The sequence below is a fragment of the Taurulus bubalis genome (genome assembly GCF_910589615.1).
Source record: "Taurulus bubalis genome assembly, chromosome: 18".
NCBI lineage: Eukaryota > Metazoa > Chordata > Actinopteri > Perciformes > Cottidae > Taurulus > Taurulus bubalis.
The window spans coordinates 11,918,320-11,935,018 of NC_136606.1; the positions used below are offsets into that span (position 1 = coordinate 11,918,320).

The 16,699-nt window shown below is 41.5% G+C and overlaps 1 protein-coding gene across 1 annotated transcript in view; it reads left to right on the forward strand.

Annotated features, from left to right (window-relative positions):
• pola1 (polymerase (DNA directed), alpha 1) overlaps positions 1-16,699 on the forward strand; it is a gene marked incomplete at its 3' end in the record, with an annotated part of 53,311 nt that overhangs the window by 17,335 nt on the left and 19,277 nt on the right. The window contains exons 27-34 of the mRNA XM_079233875.1: positions 4,223-4,255; positions 4,909-5,001; positions 5,113-5,318; positions 5,432-5,564; positions 6,676-6,807; positions 7,694-7,868; positions 8,480-8,661; positions 11,608-11,739. Coding sequence (XP_079090001.1) covers positions 4,223-4,255; positions 4,909-5,001; positions 5,113-5,318; positions 5,432-5,564; positions 6,676-6,807; positions 7,694-7,868; positions 8,480-8,661; positions 11,608-11,739 — 1,086 coding nt within the window. The remainder of the gene's footprint in view (positions 1-4,222; positions 4,256-4,908; positions 5,002-5,112; positions 5,319-5,431; positions 5,565-6,675; positions 6,808-7,693; positions 7,869-8,479; positions 8,662-11,607; positions 11,740-16,699) is intronic.

Here is a 16,699-nt window from a genome sequence, read left to right on the forward strand (position 1 = left end):
TGTCTGCTGAGTTGACCGCAGTTCGCTTTCCCCTTTGACATTATTTTAATTCGTCTGAAGTTGCTTTCGCGTGGCCGTGGAATCTGACGATTGTGCACACGTCTCTTCAGTTGCATGCCCTTATAAGGAGCTTCTGTATGCAAATCCAGGTGCACGAGAAATCCTCATCGAGGAGCACAGCTGAGAACGCTTCGGCTGTGTAAGAACCCATTTTCAGGCGTTCATGAATCAGGTGGAGATTTTTTCTGACGTTGGACATTTCAGAAGACACTTCAGAAAATGTTCGAGAATGAAGCCCAATTTGTTTCTGAATTTATTTTTATTTTTATTTTATTTTGGAGAGCGACAGGGAAAGTCTCCGAGATTGACCGGTCGTAAAGTGATACCTGAGCCCCCTATGGTGGCCCGAAAAGGAAGCGATTACGAATGATAAAAAAAAATATATATATTATTCTCTCCCAAAAATAAAGTCTTGTCTCGATCCTTCACACTGCGGTGCACTTGTCGGTTGAACTGCACAATTACTGTCCAGTGTAATTAACACCAAAGAGCTGAGAAAGTGAAAGAGGCAGGCGCATAGAAGACTGAGTGATGTTTAACCGTGTGACAGAAAGAGGAGATTTAGTAATTGGAGGATTTTAACAGATTGTTTAGCGCCGTAGAGATGTATTGGGGAGAAGAGGTTCATCTTGACTCGAATACAAAACTATTAAATTTGGACTTAGGGAAAATGAATTGTACTTTTCAGGACTGGAGAGATATCAAATCTTCACTGTATATATTTAGGTTAAGTAATTCATTTGGACTGCTAAATGCCAGCCAGTGGTGAGAAAATTCCCAGAGCTCATGTTGATTTATTTAAATGTCTTGTTTAATCCGACCACCAAAGTAAACTGAAGATATTCAGTTTACTTTTAAAGAAGAGTGGAATAACATTGACATCCGACGAGCTATAACAAGTGAAGGTTTCCTTAGAAATAAGTATATTGATTAATTGTTAAAGCTCTACATTAACCCCGTTTCAATAATCTGGTTGATGTGAACAATCGACTTGGTTTTACTGAAGGACATCGGGGTAACTCAAAGTAATACGAGTCGAGCTTGTTCAGTTGTCTGGCCCAGTATGAGCGGCATGCAGTGCTGACTGGTGTAGTCATCAGAGGGACAACATACACACACACACTCGTTGTACCCCCTGGGGCAATGTGTTTGCATTGGTCCATATAGTATGTGTGTGTTGGTATGTGCTTCAAGATGAGTGCTCACACACACAAGTCAGTTGCACAGATTGCATCATGGTCAAACGACTTTCATTCCTTAAAGCAGTCTTTCCTGCTGGGACTGACAGCATATGGAAACCTGTCTAAATGAGTCCACACATCAATTACATCAACGCATTCTCACCTCGCTCGCCTCACTTTGCTGTCGCTCTGTCTCTGTCTTTCCCACATCTCTCTATTCATCACTGCTCTGCTGTTTCCTTCCATCTAATCTCTGATCATGCCGGTCTCCTCCTCCCGTCTGTTCCCTCTTTCAGCGCTTCTCTTTTGCCCGTGAAAAGAAGTTACCGACAAAAAAAGGCCAGATTTAAATGTAGATAATATAGTAATAATAGACATCCTCCATGACATAAAAGATTTGTCAACATTAATGCCGTGTTCACACCAAAACAGTTGCGAATTTTGCAACGCCACTTCGTCTATATAGCACCACAGGTGAAAAATTCGCACTATGTGGTTAATCCGTTTTTTCGCAACCATCGCTGGGGAAAGGGGGCGGGGCTTATCTCTGTGTCTTGAAAACATTTACTATTTCCTTCATCCACCAGGTAAATAACCACTAGTTCTGCTTTATACTTGTTGGGGAAGCAGCAAATGAATCCGAGATGATCCGATACTTTTTTCACTTCTTGACACCTGTGCTTGCGTATCAGCCGATACAGAGACCCGCTCAGTTACCACTGTGTTAAACATTTTCCAGTGTAAAATTAGTAACTTGCCAAATTGCGGACATTTCGCTCATTCTAATTCATTTTATTAGTTCTAATTAATTGTACACTCTCCGCTAGCACCTGCCCATAACTGCATGTTCAACTCTCAACAGAGGTGAAGAAAGAAACCCATTAGCTTCTTCCACCACCAGTGCACAGTGCCGATCGTGCGGCGAGGGACACGTATTGTTCCTCCTCCTACGAAGCGTAAATGAACTGATAAGTGATATCATAGCGGGATATTGGATCAGTGCATACTCGCCGATACCTGATCCAGCATTTTAGGCTGTATTAGTGGAACGATTCTAATATGAATAAAGTGGCTGCGTTTATTCACGCAGTGTTGTTGTCTGTGTGAACACAGCCAGGGTGTAATTGTTTTTTGTTGTTTTTTGGCAACAAATCAATGATCGGGACTCTTTTGTGGCAGTCATGGATTTTCAAGGTTTAGAACAACCTCAATATTTATGAAAGGAACTTTTGGTTATTAAGGTACCCCAAGACCTCCTTCATGCTTTATTTATGATTCAAATATGCCCAGCCATTTAAAGGAATGGTTTGGATTTCTTGAAGAAGAGTTGTATTAGTTACTGATCTGTAGTCGGTATATTCTGTTCAGTGTAGCTGTGTGCTCGCCCCCATTGTGGAGGAACAGACGGGAGCAAAACAATGTACAGGCGGGCAGCAACAAAACATATTTTCGGCACCTAAAAGAAAACTCCAACTAAAAAAATATATTTCAGTTTAATATAAGGCAAGATAAAGCAGTGAAAACATTCTAAAAACAGAGTAGCCTTGAACTGATATTGATGTTTCTTTAGGTAGCTGTAATACGTTTTGCTGCTTCCCACGTACCAACCTCTGTGATAGTAGCCTGCTTTACTTTTGCATTCTTAGTTTTATTGCTTGGCCCAGTTCATGGTCAAAAATGTATGAATATGTGGAATCTTAAAAAGGGACTGAGTGAGCTCATCTCTAGTTTTGGCTCACATTTTAACTCTGAAGAAAAAGTGTTTTCATTCATGATTTGAAGGCTTTTATAAATATGTACAATGTTTAGCTTTTTAGATGTATTTAAAATTTCTCAAGAATCAGGGTTAGCTTTGCTCTGAAGATTTCTCTAGCTGTACTCTGAGCCTGTCCTAAGACGTATTTCATCTTCCCCTCCCTTTCTTTTGTCTCTTTCGTCTCCTAAACTAGCAGGAGAAGGGCTAGTCATTTTGTCTGCACCAAAGCTTAGCAGCACAATTTAGTGTGTATGTGCTTTGGCAAAGGTGTGTGTGTGTGTGTGTGTGTGTGTGTGTGTGTGTGAATGTGTGTGTGTGTGTGTGTGTGTGTGTGAATGTGTGTGTTTGTGGTGAGACCTTGACCTTGACTGTAGTCCCTAATGGAGGAGGCTGTTCTGTGAATGACTCAAACTCCCCCCGCCGCTGTACAGCGGTATGTAGCAGCCCATAAAGCATGCTTAAGTCCCACTCTGGTTTCAGGGAGTGGAACACCCCCTCCCCTCAGTCCAGCCACAGCCCGACCCCGCCCCTTCCTCACACTCTGAAATAGCCACGTCCTTGTCCCCACACGGAGCACAGTGTGAGTCGTGGTGTGTATATATGCAGCCGTGGTTGATTGAGGAGCAGATTGCTGGTGACAGGTCACACTGCGTTCCATCCCTCCGACCCCCCAGATTAGCCAACCGAAGCCCCCATCCTGCCCTCCCGTCCTCTGGGCCCCCACCTGTTGGGATCCCTCCGCTGCTCAGATCTCTCCCTCTCTCTCTCACACACACACACACACACACACACACACACACAGACAGACACACACACAGTGGACAACCTGCGTTAACAGAATTCTCTTATTTGTCCGTCACTCACTCTGTGGGTGATAAAGGCCATTACGAGTCATTAAGGTGTGCATGTGTGTTTGAGTGTGTTGCTCGGCTTGGATGTGTGTGGGTTGAATAGACGCCTGTCACAGCACGCTCTCATAATTGCCCTCTTAGCCAATTATCCCCCATTTAAAAGCAAGTCACCTGCTCTGCTCCAATGTCCACACAAATGCTTGCACACACACGCCACACAGAGAGAATAAATAACATGGAAACTTAATATTTAATCGTTGTTTGTTCCTCAGTGATTTGTTTGTTTACTGTGCTCAAATGCTTAATATGCAGTAATGCTTTTTTCTGTTTGCATCAGTCCCCATTCATACTGTTGTGTATGTGTTCTCCTTCAGATTCTGATGCACACCAAAGAATTGGTTCAGAAGGTGAGTTGTTAATGTAAGACTAATCTAGTAAAGGCAAATGTTGAAGGATATGATCTTAAATCTGTATCCGGATGAATTGTCAGTGACTGTAACGATACTTTATTTCTTCCAAAATATTAGTGCACGATACTTTTTTATCATGCTGGATCACTGAAGACATGCACTGTAGATCCTAATGATTTAAAAAATCTTATTTTAAATGCTTGGTGAGGAATTAACAAGTTACAGCAGGACAAAGATGGGCTACGAGATAAGAATACTTTTTAATAATTTTTGAAATGAAATAAATAAAAAAAGAGAAATTAATGGAGACAAAGCTATATATGATACCTTACACCGTAGAAGGGAAGCAAATATGTGTCAAAAGAAGTCCAGTATTGCAACTCTGGCAGTCATGATATGTGATGCCCTCCCTCTCTCTCATACTGTGTGTGTGTGTGTGTGTGTGTGTGTGTGTGTGTGTGTGTGTGTGTGTGTATATATATATATATATATATATATATATATATATATATATATACACACAATGATTAGAAATACATTAAGTGTTATAAACAAAATAAATTATTTTATTAAGCCCTAATTTGAAGCCAATATATTGTCTTCCTTATAAAGACCGTGTTTTAATTTTCCACTTCATGTTTTCCACTCAGATGAATCTGGAAGTCATCTACGGAGATACAGACTCCATTATGATCAACACCAACAGCAGGTCTTTAGAGGAAGTCTACAAACTTGGCAATAAGGTGTGTTTGGCTCCAAGTGTTTCCCCAGCAGTAGAGAAGTCGTGTATCCCTTTTCTTCAGTTTAATGTTTGACTTTTTCATTGAATGCATATGTGTGTTTGTTATTTCCAGGTAAAGGCCGAAGTAAACAAGCTCTACAAACTGCTCGAGATCGACATTGACGGTGTGTTTAAGTCCCTTTTACTGCTGAAGAAGAAGAAATACGCCGCCTTGGTGGTGGAGAACCACGGCGAAGGACGATACAGCGTCAAGCAGGAGCTCAAAGGCTTGGACATCGTCCGCAGAGATTGGTGTGACCTGGCCAAGGAATGTGGCAAGTACGTTGGATAAACCAGACCGAGTTGTGACTGAAGGCTACCTGTCGGGCATCGCAAGGTATCCATTTCAATTCTCAATATACACAATAAAATGTGTTCTTCTGCTCTTGCAGCTACGTGATCGGTCAAATCCTGTCAGACCAGAGTCGGGATGTCATTGTGGAGAACATCCAGAAACACCTGGTGGAGGTGGGAGAAAAAGTAGCAGCTGGAACCATTCCACTCAACCAGTTTGAGATAAACAAGGTGAGGGCACGGCTGCATGTATGAACGTTTCCACACCCGACTAGAAAAGCCTGAACCTGAAACCTTAAGTAAGCCGGGTGGTGTGCGTCCTCTTGACAACCAGCAATTCACATGTGCCGTGTACACAGTGTGAAGTGGGGGAAACCCTATCAGGCTCTGGCAAATGTTGGGGGTTTGTTCTGTTGTATTTGCTGTTGCTGTATGTGAGGCAGCATTGATTAGTTGACTAATCTAACAACTCTTTTATTCTTCTAAGGATTGCTTTTAAATTCCTGACGAATGCAACAAATGAACACAATGTTCTGATCATTATTTCCATAGTTTGGAATGTAACAATATAATAGACCATATTTTTCGGATGCCTGATCAGAAAAATACTGGACCTCAAATACAAAAGAATTGCTGCAACACAGATTAATTTAATCACTCTATCAATTCCGTGAACTGGAGAATCTGTATTTTTGGCTTATGACTTCAAAATGTTATGACATGGATTCATTTCATCTCTGGAATACTATGCAGTTAAGATAATCACAGGCAAATTTATTTTTGCATCAGTTTGAGGCCAAGGAAATAATTGAAACAATTTAGGGATTGTAACAACAGTCTCAGACTGTAACATCAGTCTGACGTTAGTTGAAGCTATTTTCTAACTAATACTTGGCCGTCAAAGTAAACGGGAATCATAAAACGTCCAAATAACAATGTTAGATGAAGCATGGTGATAATCCGAGTAGACCGTGCTTTGGTGGGGACAATAAGTAAACGGGACACAGCGCTGTCTAGCTGCTGCTGCTGGCTTTCACTTTGGCAAGTGTTGGAGCCATTTCCAATTTGCAGAGTTTACACAGCACTACATTGCTGTTTTTTTTTTTAATAAGGGGATCGTGGTTGAGTTTTTTTTTTTTTTTTTTTTTTTTTTTTTTTTTTTTTTTTTAGCTGCAGCTTGTTCTTTGGGGGAATGCATGTTCTGACTGGCTAAAGCCATTCTTTTGATGCACCGGCGCATGTTCCGCAAATTGATGTATGTTTGTCATCATTTAGAAAGATTACGTCTACGAATCGCCCCAGGCCTTTCTATTCATTGCTGCTGTCGTGCTCTTCCCTCCAGGCTCTGACCAAAGATCCTCAGGACTATCCAGATAAGAAGAGCCTCCCACACGTCCATGTGGCTCTGTGGATCAACTCCCAGGGCGGTCGTCGGGTCAAATCTGGAGATACAGTATCTTACATCATCTGCAAGGTGTGTGTGTGACCGAGATATTGTCTCTTGAGACAATGATCCACTCGTCATTTTAGGGTTTTTATACTTGCGTTTCAACACCTAATCATTAAAATCCCAGAATGCACTGAATTTCATGGATTGACCCATACCAATGTAAGAATATCCGAAGATAGATTTAAGCAGTGATTCTCAACTGGTGGGTTGCGGACCCGTTTTCACTGGGTTGCAGGCCTCTGCCTGGGGAAAAAGAAAAAAAAAATAATATATTTTTACATTTACAAATTACATTAAACAGCCTACTGAATATACAATTCACAACTGATGGCGCTGCCTGCATGTCAGGAAAGAAAAACTTGGGGTCGTGAGGAGAATTGAGTGCTGCTTAATTTTCTGTAAAGCACAATGTTTTTCAGTATTTACCTACCTATTGTATATGAATCCTTTTGAATTGCTTTTTGTTTAATTTCTGTGTATTCTCAGTTAAAGTTAGGTAATTTTAGTCTTTTTTAACTACTTCTTAGTTGTTGGACTTCTTTGTTTGTGCATGAAAGCGTTGAGTCTGTTTTAAAAATGGCTGAAAATTTTGAATTGTTATTTATGTTAAAATGCAGCTAATTGAGTGTAAAAGGGAATTGTTTCCTCTCTAGCATCGCCACCAGCTGGTCGTTTTGGTTTATCATTAAACTTGTTTTTGTGTTGGCATACATATTCTGTACTATATCAGGTTCAAACTGCACCATTTTTTCATTAAATACATTTGAGAAGTTCAGAATGTTCCTCGATTTGTGTCGCGGCTTGTCATTCAGGGGTGATGGTGGGTCCTGGAGCCAGACCAGTTGAGAACCACTGGTATAAAGTACAAGCTTGCACTCACGCCGCTATATGTCTTTTCTTTGACCCCTAGGACGGCTCCACGCTGGCAGCCACTCAGAGGGCCTATGCTCAAGAACAGCTCCAGAAGCAGGAGGGTCTCAGTGTGGACACTCAGTACTACCTCGCCCAGCAGGTCCACCCTGTGGTGTCCCGCATCTGTGACCCCATTGATGGCATCGACAGCGTGCTCATCGCCACGTGGCTGGGTAAGTTACCGACATGATAGGTAGACTAGCTGATTGGTAAGACTTCAGTGTTATTGGGAGTGGCCGAAATCACTAAAATGAAATTAGGACTTGAGAAATTTCAGGTTTCCTTAAGCCAGACAAATTGCACAATTAATCCAAAAATAAATATTCGATGGAAGTATTTAATATAAATTTAGAGTGTGAAATGTTTTTATTGGTGTTGCTGACGCCAACATGCATAACAGTTGTTATTGTGATTAAATTATTCATTTGCAGGTTAGAGACATACTATTATATAAATAAACAATGACCATGTGGTATTTATGGAGCACAGCTTACTTTGAGTGATACTACTAATCTCTCTTTATGTATGTGTTCGCATTAGTCATAATTCCGGTTTTATAGTCTGGTGACAGCTGATGCAGCCAAAGATAGAGAAGATGTCACACCTAATATCACAACAGCCTAATACAAGCACAAAATAGATGTTTCATTGTTGTCTAATCGTCATAAAATTAGTATTATAGTATTTTGTCTGCTCTGCCCGTCTGTTTGTAAACGAAATGTGACAAATAAAACAGATAAAACAATCTGTGGTGTAAACCAGAATTTTCTTTTGTCCATACCAGGTTTGGACCCGAGTCATTTCCGGGCTCATCAGCAGTACCAGAGGGAGGAAGAGGCGGATGGCATGCTGGGAGCGCCGGTCCAGCTGACCGACGAAGAGCGCTATAAAGACTGTGAGAGGTTCACCTTCAACTGCCCTCAATGTGGCACTGACAACGTATACGACAGCGTCTTTGAAGGAGCCGTGAGTAGAAGTCTTCATGCACTGTGTTAGCCGTCACAAATGCCCTTTATTAATCTCCTGCTGTGTTTTTATGGCCATGGAGCAAGACATACAACATGTACCCACAAACTTTAGAAAATGTATTTTTTTCACTTCACTTCAAAGTATACTTTCTGCATCAGTGGTGTGATATTATTCATCACTAACATTGTGTTTCACAGGTGTAATGGATTAATCAGTAGAGACACTGATTTAAGACTCTGACGATGGTGAAGACTAGTGTTTTCAAAGGCATTTCAGTCAAACTTCCTGTGAAGGATTCATGCTTTAGTCATCCTCCATATTGTGTCTCTGTCTGTATTTTTAGACAGCTGCCTGGCTCCAATACAGACTCTGTTTTCATTGGCATAGTTTGGACTCCACAACTTGAAAAGCCTTTCCATAACCCCTGCTGCTCTATGCGCGCAAGCACACACACGCGCACACACACGCACACACAAAATGATCGCCTACCATTTGTCAGACCAAGGTCGTGTGTGTGTGTGTGTGTGTGTTATCAGTTTCTAATGAGGAACAGGGCACACAGCCTTTCCTCGTCTAAAAGATACTAATAAAACTGACAACCCTCTGTCCTCTGCTGGCAGAGAGAACTTGCATTAAATTAAAGAGTATTATACACACACACACACACACTCCATAAAAGTTGACATCATTACACACTTCAGCAGACACACTGATATGCTTTACTGAGAGGCATACAGACTCTCACATACAACATAGCAGAAAAACGATAGATTCTGGTTGAGCACATGGAAAAAACAACTTCCTACTTTTGTTGTTTTAACTGTAAAATATGGCCTTGAAAAGTTGGCAGTATTAATTCCCAACTTCAGGCTAAACTACCCAGGATTTGTCTGATTACTGGTTAATTTTCCAACATGCGTCAGAGGCCGGCATGGATGCACACACAGAGAAACTGATAAGACAGTAAGTTAATTAGGGTGGTGAACATGGTCTAACAGCTCAGTGAGAGGGGAGGACAGATAGGCCTTGACTCCACCACTGACACAGAGCCAGAGATGGTAGGAGGCGGCGGTGATGGATGATGGAGGACAGACAGAGGAGGAAAGTTGTTTGATGAGGGTAGCGGGTAGAGAGAGATGAAAGGATAAAGTATGGAGGGAGAAAAAGCTGGATGGAACGGCAGGGGTTTCCCAGAGTTTTCTTAGAGCGTTAGGCCAAGACATGGATGATAACAGCAAGGGTAGATAAATGTTAATAGAATTATTATACAGGTTTGTAGAGGGCCATTTACTACCCAGACATGCAGTGTTAAAGATGACATTTGTTTGGGGTTGTAGACAATACTTTGATGAGTGATGTGTGTTTTAGAGATTTGATCCTTGTTTCCTCTTCTCTCGGAAGACTCACACCAACACAAAAAAATACTTTGGGTGTTTTCTTATTTTCATTTAATTTCGCAGCCATAAATTTACAGGCAAGTGAGGAGTGTTGTATGATTTTTATAGATACAACTTGTCCGGGAGGGAGAATCCTGTTATCAAAATGAAGTGTGGAATGAAACAAGTGAGATAAAAGGGGAGGAGGAGGAGAAGAAGAAGAAGAAGAAGGGAGGCTGCTTTCATCCAGAGCAGACAGGAGGGAAAAAAACATAAAGAAGAGGCGGAGAGACCAAGATGGAGCAGGTTAATGTGTGTAGCTGCATATTAAGGGAGTCAAATGAGTTGATTGACTTGAACTGGCAGAAAATGTGGGGGTTTGTAAAGAAAAATGTAGGCCAAAAAAAAAAAGCTGTGTGGGGGGAGTGCTAGAGGCTTGTCACATGCATACTTGTGTCATGGTTCAGGTTTAAAGGTGCGAGTGTTTAAAGCTGTCATATTTGGTTAGTTTTCTTTAACCAAATGCTTTGCTGTAAAGTGGACAATTCAGTGGTATATAGGTCACGTTGACCTGTTTTCTTCAGGCTAAAATAATGTAAAAATGTACTGGACTCCGGGGTGCTGTCAGCCCTTAAATGCCGCTGACGTGTTGTTTCGTAGAGGTTTAAAGTTAATGGCCAAGTTGCTATGTTGCATGACTGCATAGCTGTGATGAATCCCTGTGCACACACATTTATGCACAGGACGCTACATTCATGAAATCTGGTGGAGGGAGATTGTAGGTATTGCATTGAGTGTAGTAAATGCCTCCCTTTTAATAGCCATTGTGACTACAGACTATCTTCTGAAAGCCTTTTAATGTATGCAAATTAGATTTACTCAGGGGAAAGATATCACATCTTGGATGGGCAGAAGTTAAACAACTGTGTTAGAAAATAGCTGGTTCTTTGATAGAAATTCAAAGGTACAACCTGTGAATGGGAAAAAATGAAATGTGAGACGTTAACTACAACTCCCAAGATGCATTTCAGTGAGAAACAACATACAAATATGGGCTGGGTTTTACTCAAAGATGACTTCAGTCTTTAGAAACGTAGTTTAAGCAATAACCCAAATCTGAGCAACTCTATATCTGAGTTTAAGTAAGGTTTTTTGGGGGGGGGTTAACTAGGGGCGCTGATTATTCAGCTGCCCCTGAATGCAGTATTGTGCAGACATTCCTGTCATTCCGCACTTTTAACCCTGTTTAGGAGCAGAAAGTGGAAAGCATCCTCAGTATTTGTGAGCCGTTAAAATAGTTTGTAGGCAACATTACCGTCGCCCGTTTTTATTCATGTATTTTGAACAAGACAGAAGTGTGTATATATATATGTATATATATATATGTATGTGTATATATATATATATATATATGTATATGTATGTATGTATATATATATATATATATGTATATGTATATGTATGTATGTATATATATATATATATCTCTATCTCTATCTCTCTCTCTTCAGCTGATATTGTGCATGTATGAATCAATCTGTTGTCGTGACACAGTTTCTCCTTTTAGGGATTAAAGTTGGAGCCCAGCTTGTTGCAATGCTGTCATGTTTCCTGTGGGAGCCAACCCACCGACTACGTTGTCAACATCAGCAACAAACTGCAGCATGACATCCGTCGTCATATAAAAAAATACTACTCTGTGAGTATTTCTGTTTGTGTGCTAGTTGGCTGCACACACACACACACACACACACACACACACACACACACACACACACACACACACACAGAGACACACAGAGACACACAGATACACCCACATGTACTCATCTATGTACTTCACCCCCTGCAGGGCCCCAAATTGACTTTTTCATTCAGTGGTTAATGCTGCAACTTGTTAGGCTAGCACAGCTGGCCAGCCATTGTTCTCTCTCTTTTTAAACCATTTTCCCTGAAGGAACTTGCAGTTAACTCACAAACACAAATTTATTCAGAGCACATGGTTCAATTGATCAAAAATATACATTAAATGTAAATCCTTGGTCCCAAAACTCTACTTTTAAACTATTTGCATTGTAAAGCATTTTGGTTGTTTGCATGCAGCTGTCAATCAACACATTCCTAAAAGAAATTAAATGAATTCTTCAGCTGACATAATACAAGTGTGCAGAGAAAACGTCTTGTGAAAATTGACCTTCCACTAAGTGTTTATGAAAGGGTTGGACTGTATTTAACACAATGTGGGATTCAACTGATTCAGTAATGATAAGAGAAGCCATCAGAAAGATGCTGAACGGGAGATGATGGAAACCTCAGCACGGCACCGCGCTGACATTTTCAACCAAAGAGCACATTATGCTGGCAGAATGAAAAGAGCACCAGAAAGATTTGAAGGAGCATGATCTGTGAAAATACTTAAATGGCCATTCTTACTTTGAATACCAAGTTTAACATCCACACTTTCCGTTTTTTGTTCAGGTTACAAGGTGAAATTTAAATGATACATCTGGAAGAACTGAATCATTGGCGATGCAGCAAGAAGTAAAAATACAACAAATCAACTGTATTTGACTTTAGGAGGTCAAGCGGATTTGGTTCAATAATGCAGGGCTACTCTTTTTGAAAGAACATGTACTACGTATGCTGGATTACACGCTTTACGGGGTAAATTATTTTTTAAGTCTCAAAAGCATTCATGATGTGAAAATATGAATCATTGACTTCACTGTTCAGATCTCCAGATAGAAGAACGTGAGGCCAGAAACGAGTTCAGACGTGCAAATACGCACGGCCACACGATCAAATACACGTTGAGTATCCCTGCATTCAGAAATGTCATACAAATGATTACATGCTGCCTCTAATATTAATGCATTTTATTTGTAACGCACTTTTCATTCAAAACAATCTAGGTATCTGTTGATAAAAATATCCAGATTTCACATTATCAGTTATGAAATCTGACACAATACATTTGTCACTAAATACTTAAGAGTTGTAATCTATATAATGTTTAGTGCTGAAACCCTCTGGTCGACTGGCCGATTGGTTGTGTCTTAGTTGGTCGGTCAGACAGTGGCTGGGCCTGTGTGTGTGTGTGTGTGTGTGTGTGTGTGTGTGAGTGTGAGAGAGAGAGAGAGAGAGAACTGCTTCCACCTGGCCAGAACTTATGCCAACATCACTTCTACTTGTCCAATGGATTGGTTTTGGACCAAATACCGGCACAAGACATCCCTAGCATTAGAAAATGGTATCATTTTAACCCTCTGAACTAAAGTGGTGATCACGGTACGAATTATCTGCTCAACATCCGCATGTTAGCATGCTAACAATAGCATTCAGCCCAAAGCACTGCTGTGTCAAAGAAGGATAGGATATATACTGTATTCATTTGGTTGTGGCAGCAGCAAACAGAGTTACATTTAAGAAAATGAAATAATAAAGTGCAAAGTACACTCACCTAAAGGATTATTAGGAACACCTGTTCAATTTCTCATTAATGCAATTATCTAATCAACCAATCACATGGCAGTTGCTTCAATGCATTTAGGGGTGTGGTCCTGGTCAAGACAATCTCCTGAACTCCAAACTGAATGTCAGAATGGGAAAGAAAGGTGATTTAAGCAATTTTGAGCGTGGCATGGTTGTTGGTGCCAGACGGGCCGGTCTGAGTATTTCACAATCTGCTCAGTTACTGGGATTTTCACGCACAACCATTTCTAGGGTTTACAAAGAATGGTGTGAAAAGGGAAAAACATCCAGTATGCGGCAGTCCTGTGGGCGAAAATGCCTTGTTGATGCTAGAGGTCAGAGGAGAATGGGCCGACTGATTCAAGCTGATAGAAGAGCAACTTTGACTGAAATAACCACTCGTTACAACCGAGGTATGCAGCAAAGCATTTGTGAAGCCACAACACGCCCAACCTTGAGGCGGATGGGCTACAACAGCAGAAGACCCCACCGGGTACCACTCATCTCCACTACAAATAGGAAAAAGAGGCTACAATTTGCAAGAGCAAATGGACAGTTGAAGACTGGAAAAATGTTGCCTGGTCTGATGAGTCTCGATTTCTGTTGAGACATTCAGATGGTAGAGTCAGAATTTGGCGTAACCGGAATGAGAACATGGATCCATCATGCCTTGTTACCACTGTGCAGGCTGGTGGTGGTGGTGTAATGGTGTGGGGGATGTTTTCTTGGCACACTTTAGGCCCCTTAGTGCCAATTGGGCATCGTTTAAATGCCACGGCCTACCTGAGCATTGTTTCTGACCATGTCCATCCCTTTATGGCCACCATGTACCCATCCTCTGATCGCTACTTCCAGCAGGATAATGCACCATGTCACAAAGCTCGAATCATTTCTAATTGGTTTCTTGAACATGACGATGAGTTCACTGTACTAAAATGGCCCCCACAGTCACCAGATCTCAACCCAATAGAGCATCTTTGGGATCTGGTGGAACGGGAGCTTCGTGCCCTGGATGTGCATCCCACAAATCTCCATCAACTGCAAGATGCTATCCTATCAATATGGGCCAACATTTCTAAAGAATGCTTTCAGCACCTTGTTGAATCAATGCCACGTAGAATTAAGGCAGTTCTGAAGGCGAAAGGGGGTCAAACACAGTATTAGTATGGTGTTCCTAATAATCCTTTAGGTGAGTGTATATGAAGTGTGTAAATAAATATAGTATATACAGTGAAAGCGGTGCTAGGGATCTTGATGTTGATGATTCAATTTACGGACGATCTGTCCAGACGGAGCTGCTAACATGGCTGTAGATTCTTACGCTTGTTATTGGGTAAACTCAAATGTCTGTCAAGCCAAGGTGAAGGTTAATATCCTTTTTATGTTGTTGGCTTAAGTTTGATGCCCTCTTTAGATATTAAACACTTTAGGAAACCCTGGACATTGTCTTTTTATGTGTGCCGGATGCTATATACTGTTGTATAGATGCTAGAAAATTCTGGGCTTCAATTTAACCCGTGGAGAAAGCAAACCGTGGGCAGAGCCTGTTGTCTCTGAGTGAAGTAAACTGGATGCCTGTGTTGTCTTAGTAGGGGCCCCTCCCTCTTTCTCGCTCTCTTTCCTGGTAGCTTCGAACACCTTCGTCTTGAGTGAGTGGAATGCACCGTCTGTCTGTAAAAGTGTGTATGTCTATGTGGGGGTAACTCTCCCACAGTGCTGAACAGAAATCAATTAGTTTGGTGAATGTGCGGAGAGCGAGCCCCCCCCATGCCCCCCCCTCATCCCCTTTGTCACAATGTGTGAAACAGCTGCTACCACTGAATACTTACACCTCACACAGCAACACACTCACACACAGACACACCACTGGAGGCTGAACAGCAGCGGACACGACACACACAGCGGGGCAATGAAGAGGGGTAATATTGTGTAATTAAGGATTCCTTTCAGGCCGAGGGAGAGTTCAAATAGAGCTGTTTGTCCGGCCAGATAGTGTGAAAGCTCTGCACCTCTGTGTGTGTGAAATGTGTGTGTGTGTGTGTGTACAAGAATATACGTGCATGTGTGTTGGCGTCCTAAGCTAGGACCACAGAGACATTAATCATTAGTGAAATTACCTCCTGCCCCCCCTACATCCCCACCATTATCAATAAACCTGCCCCCTGAGAATGGGCAAACACTTGTTCACTTACTCTCTCACACACACACACACACACACAAACACACACACACGGTTGTCATCCTTTCCTCCTCTCGTCCCGCTGTCTTTGGCAAAATGAGAGATTCGTTCGTTTCCTGAACCACCCAATTCTTTTTCTCTTTTTTTTGGTAACCCCTCCCATCTAACCACCGTTGCCATGGCATTTAACAAATTATTGCAATTACCCTCGTCATGCGGGTCGCCCCTGGAAACGGGCTGAGGGGCAAGAGTAGAAAGGGGGAGAGAGAGCGAGAGAAAGGGTGAATGAAGACCAGAGAAGGTGATAATCCTGTTTTGAACAAAAGGTCAAATTGCTGAATAGAGAAGCTTTGATTAAGCGGAGGAGGTACAAAGTGGAACCGTTTGAGCTCTATTCAGTGTGTGTGTGTGTGTGTGTGTGTGTGTGTGTGTGTGTGTGTGAGCGAGAGAGAGAGTGTGTTTGTGAAGTAGACCGATTTTTATGTCTATTCACTTTAGTGCTGGACGTGTTGACTGCTCGACCAAAGACATTCAAAGTCGACTAACGCTCGTATGATTTTGCCGACTACTTGGTTTAATCAACAGATCTGTAAAACTGACTTTCTGCACAAAGAATCAAGCAAAAAGCACCACTTAACTCTTAACTTCTGAGAAAGTAAGTCGTTCAGCGAAAAAAGGAAAGCATTAAGGCTGGGTGACATCCATATTATGTCTATCGGGGCATGAGAGTAGATGGTCTCAGATTTTGGGTATCTTAATAGGGCATTGTGATGATCTTTCCTATTTTAAAGGCTGCAATACAGTAAAGTGATGTAACGTTCTGAGCAGAATCTTTAACTGCTGTTCTAATATTTGCCTTTACCCGCATAGTCATTATATCCACATTACTAATGATTAATTATCGTGTGTGATGTCAGAGAGGCACTTTGTTCGCATTAACAAGAGATCTGAAACAATTAGTCAATTATTGCATTAGTAGTAGATTAACAGAACAATAATCTGCGACTAT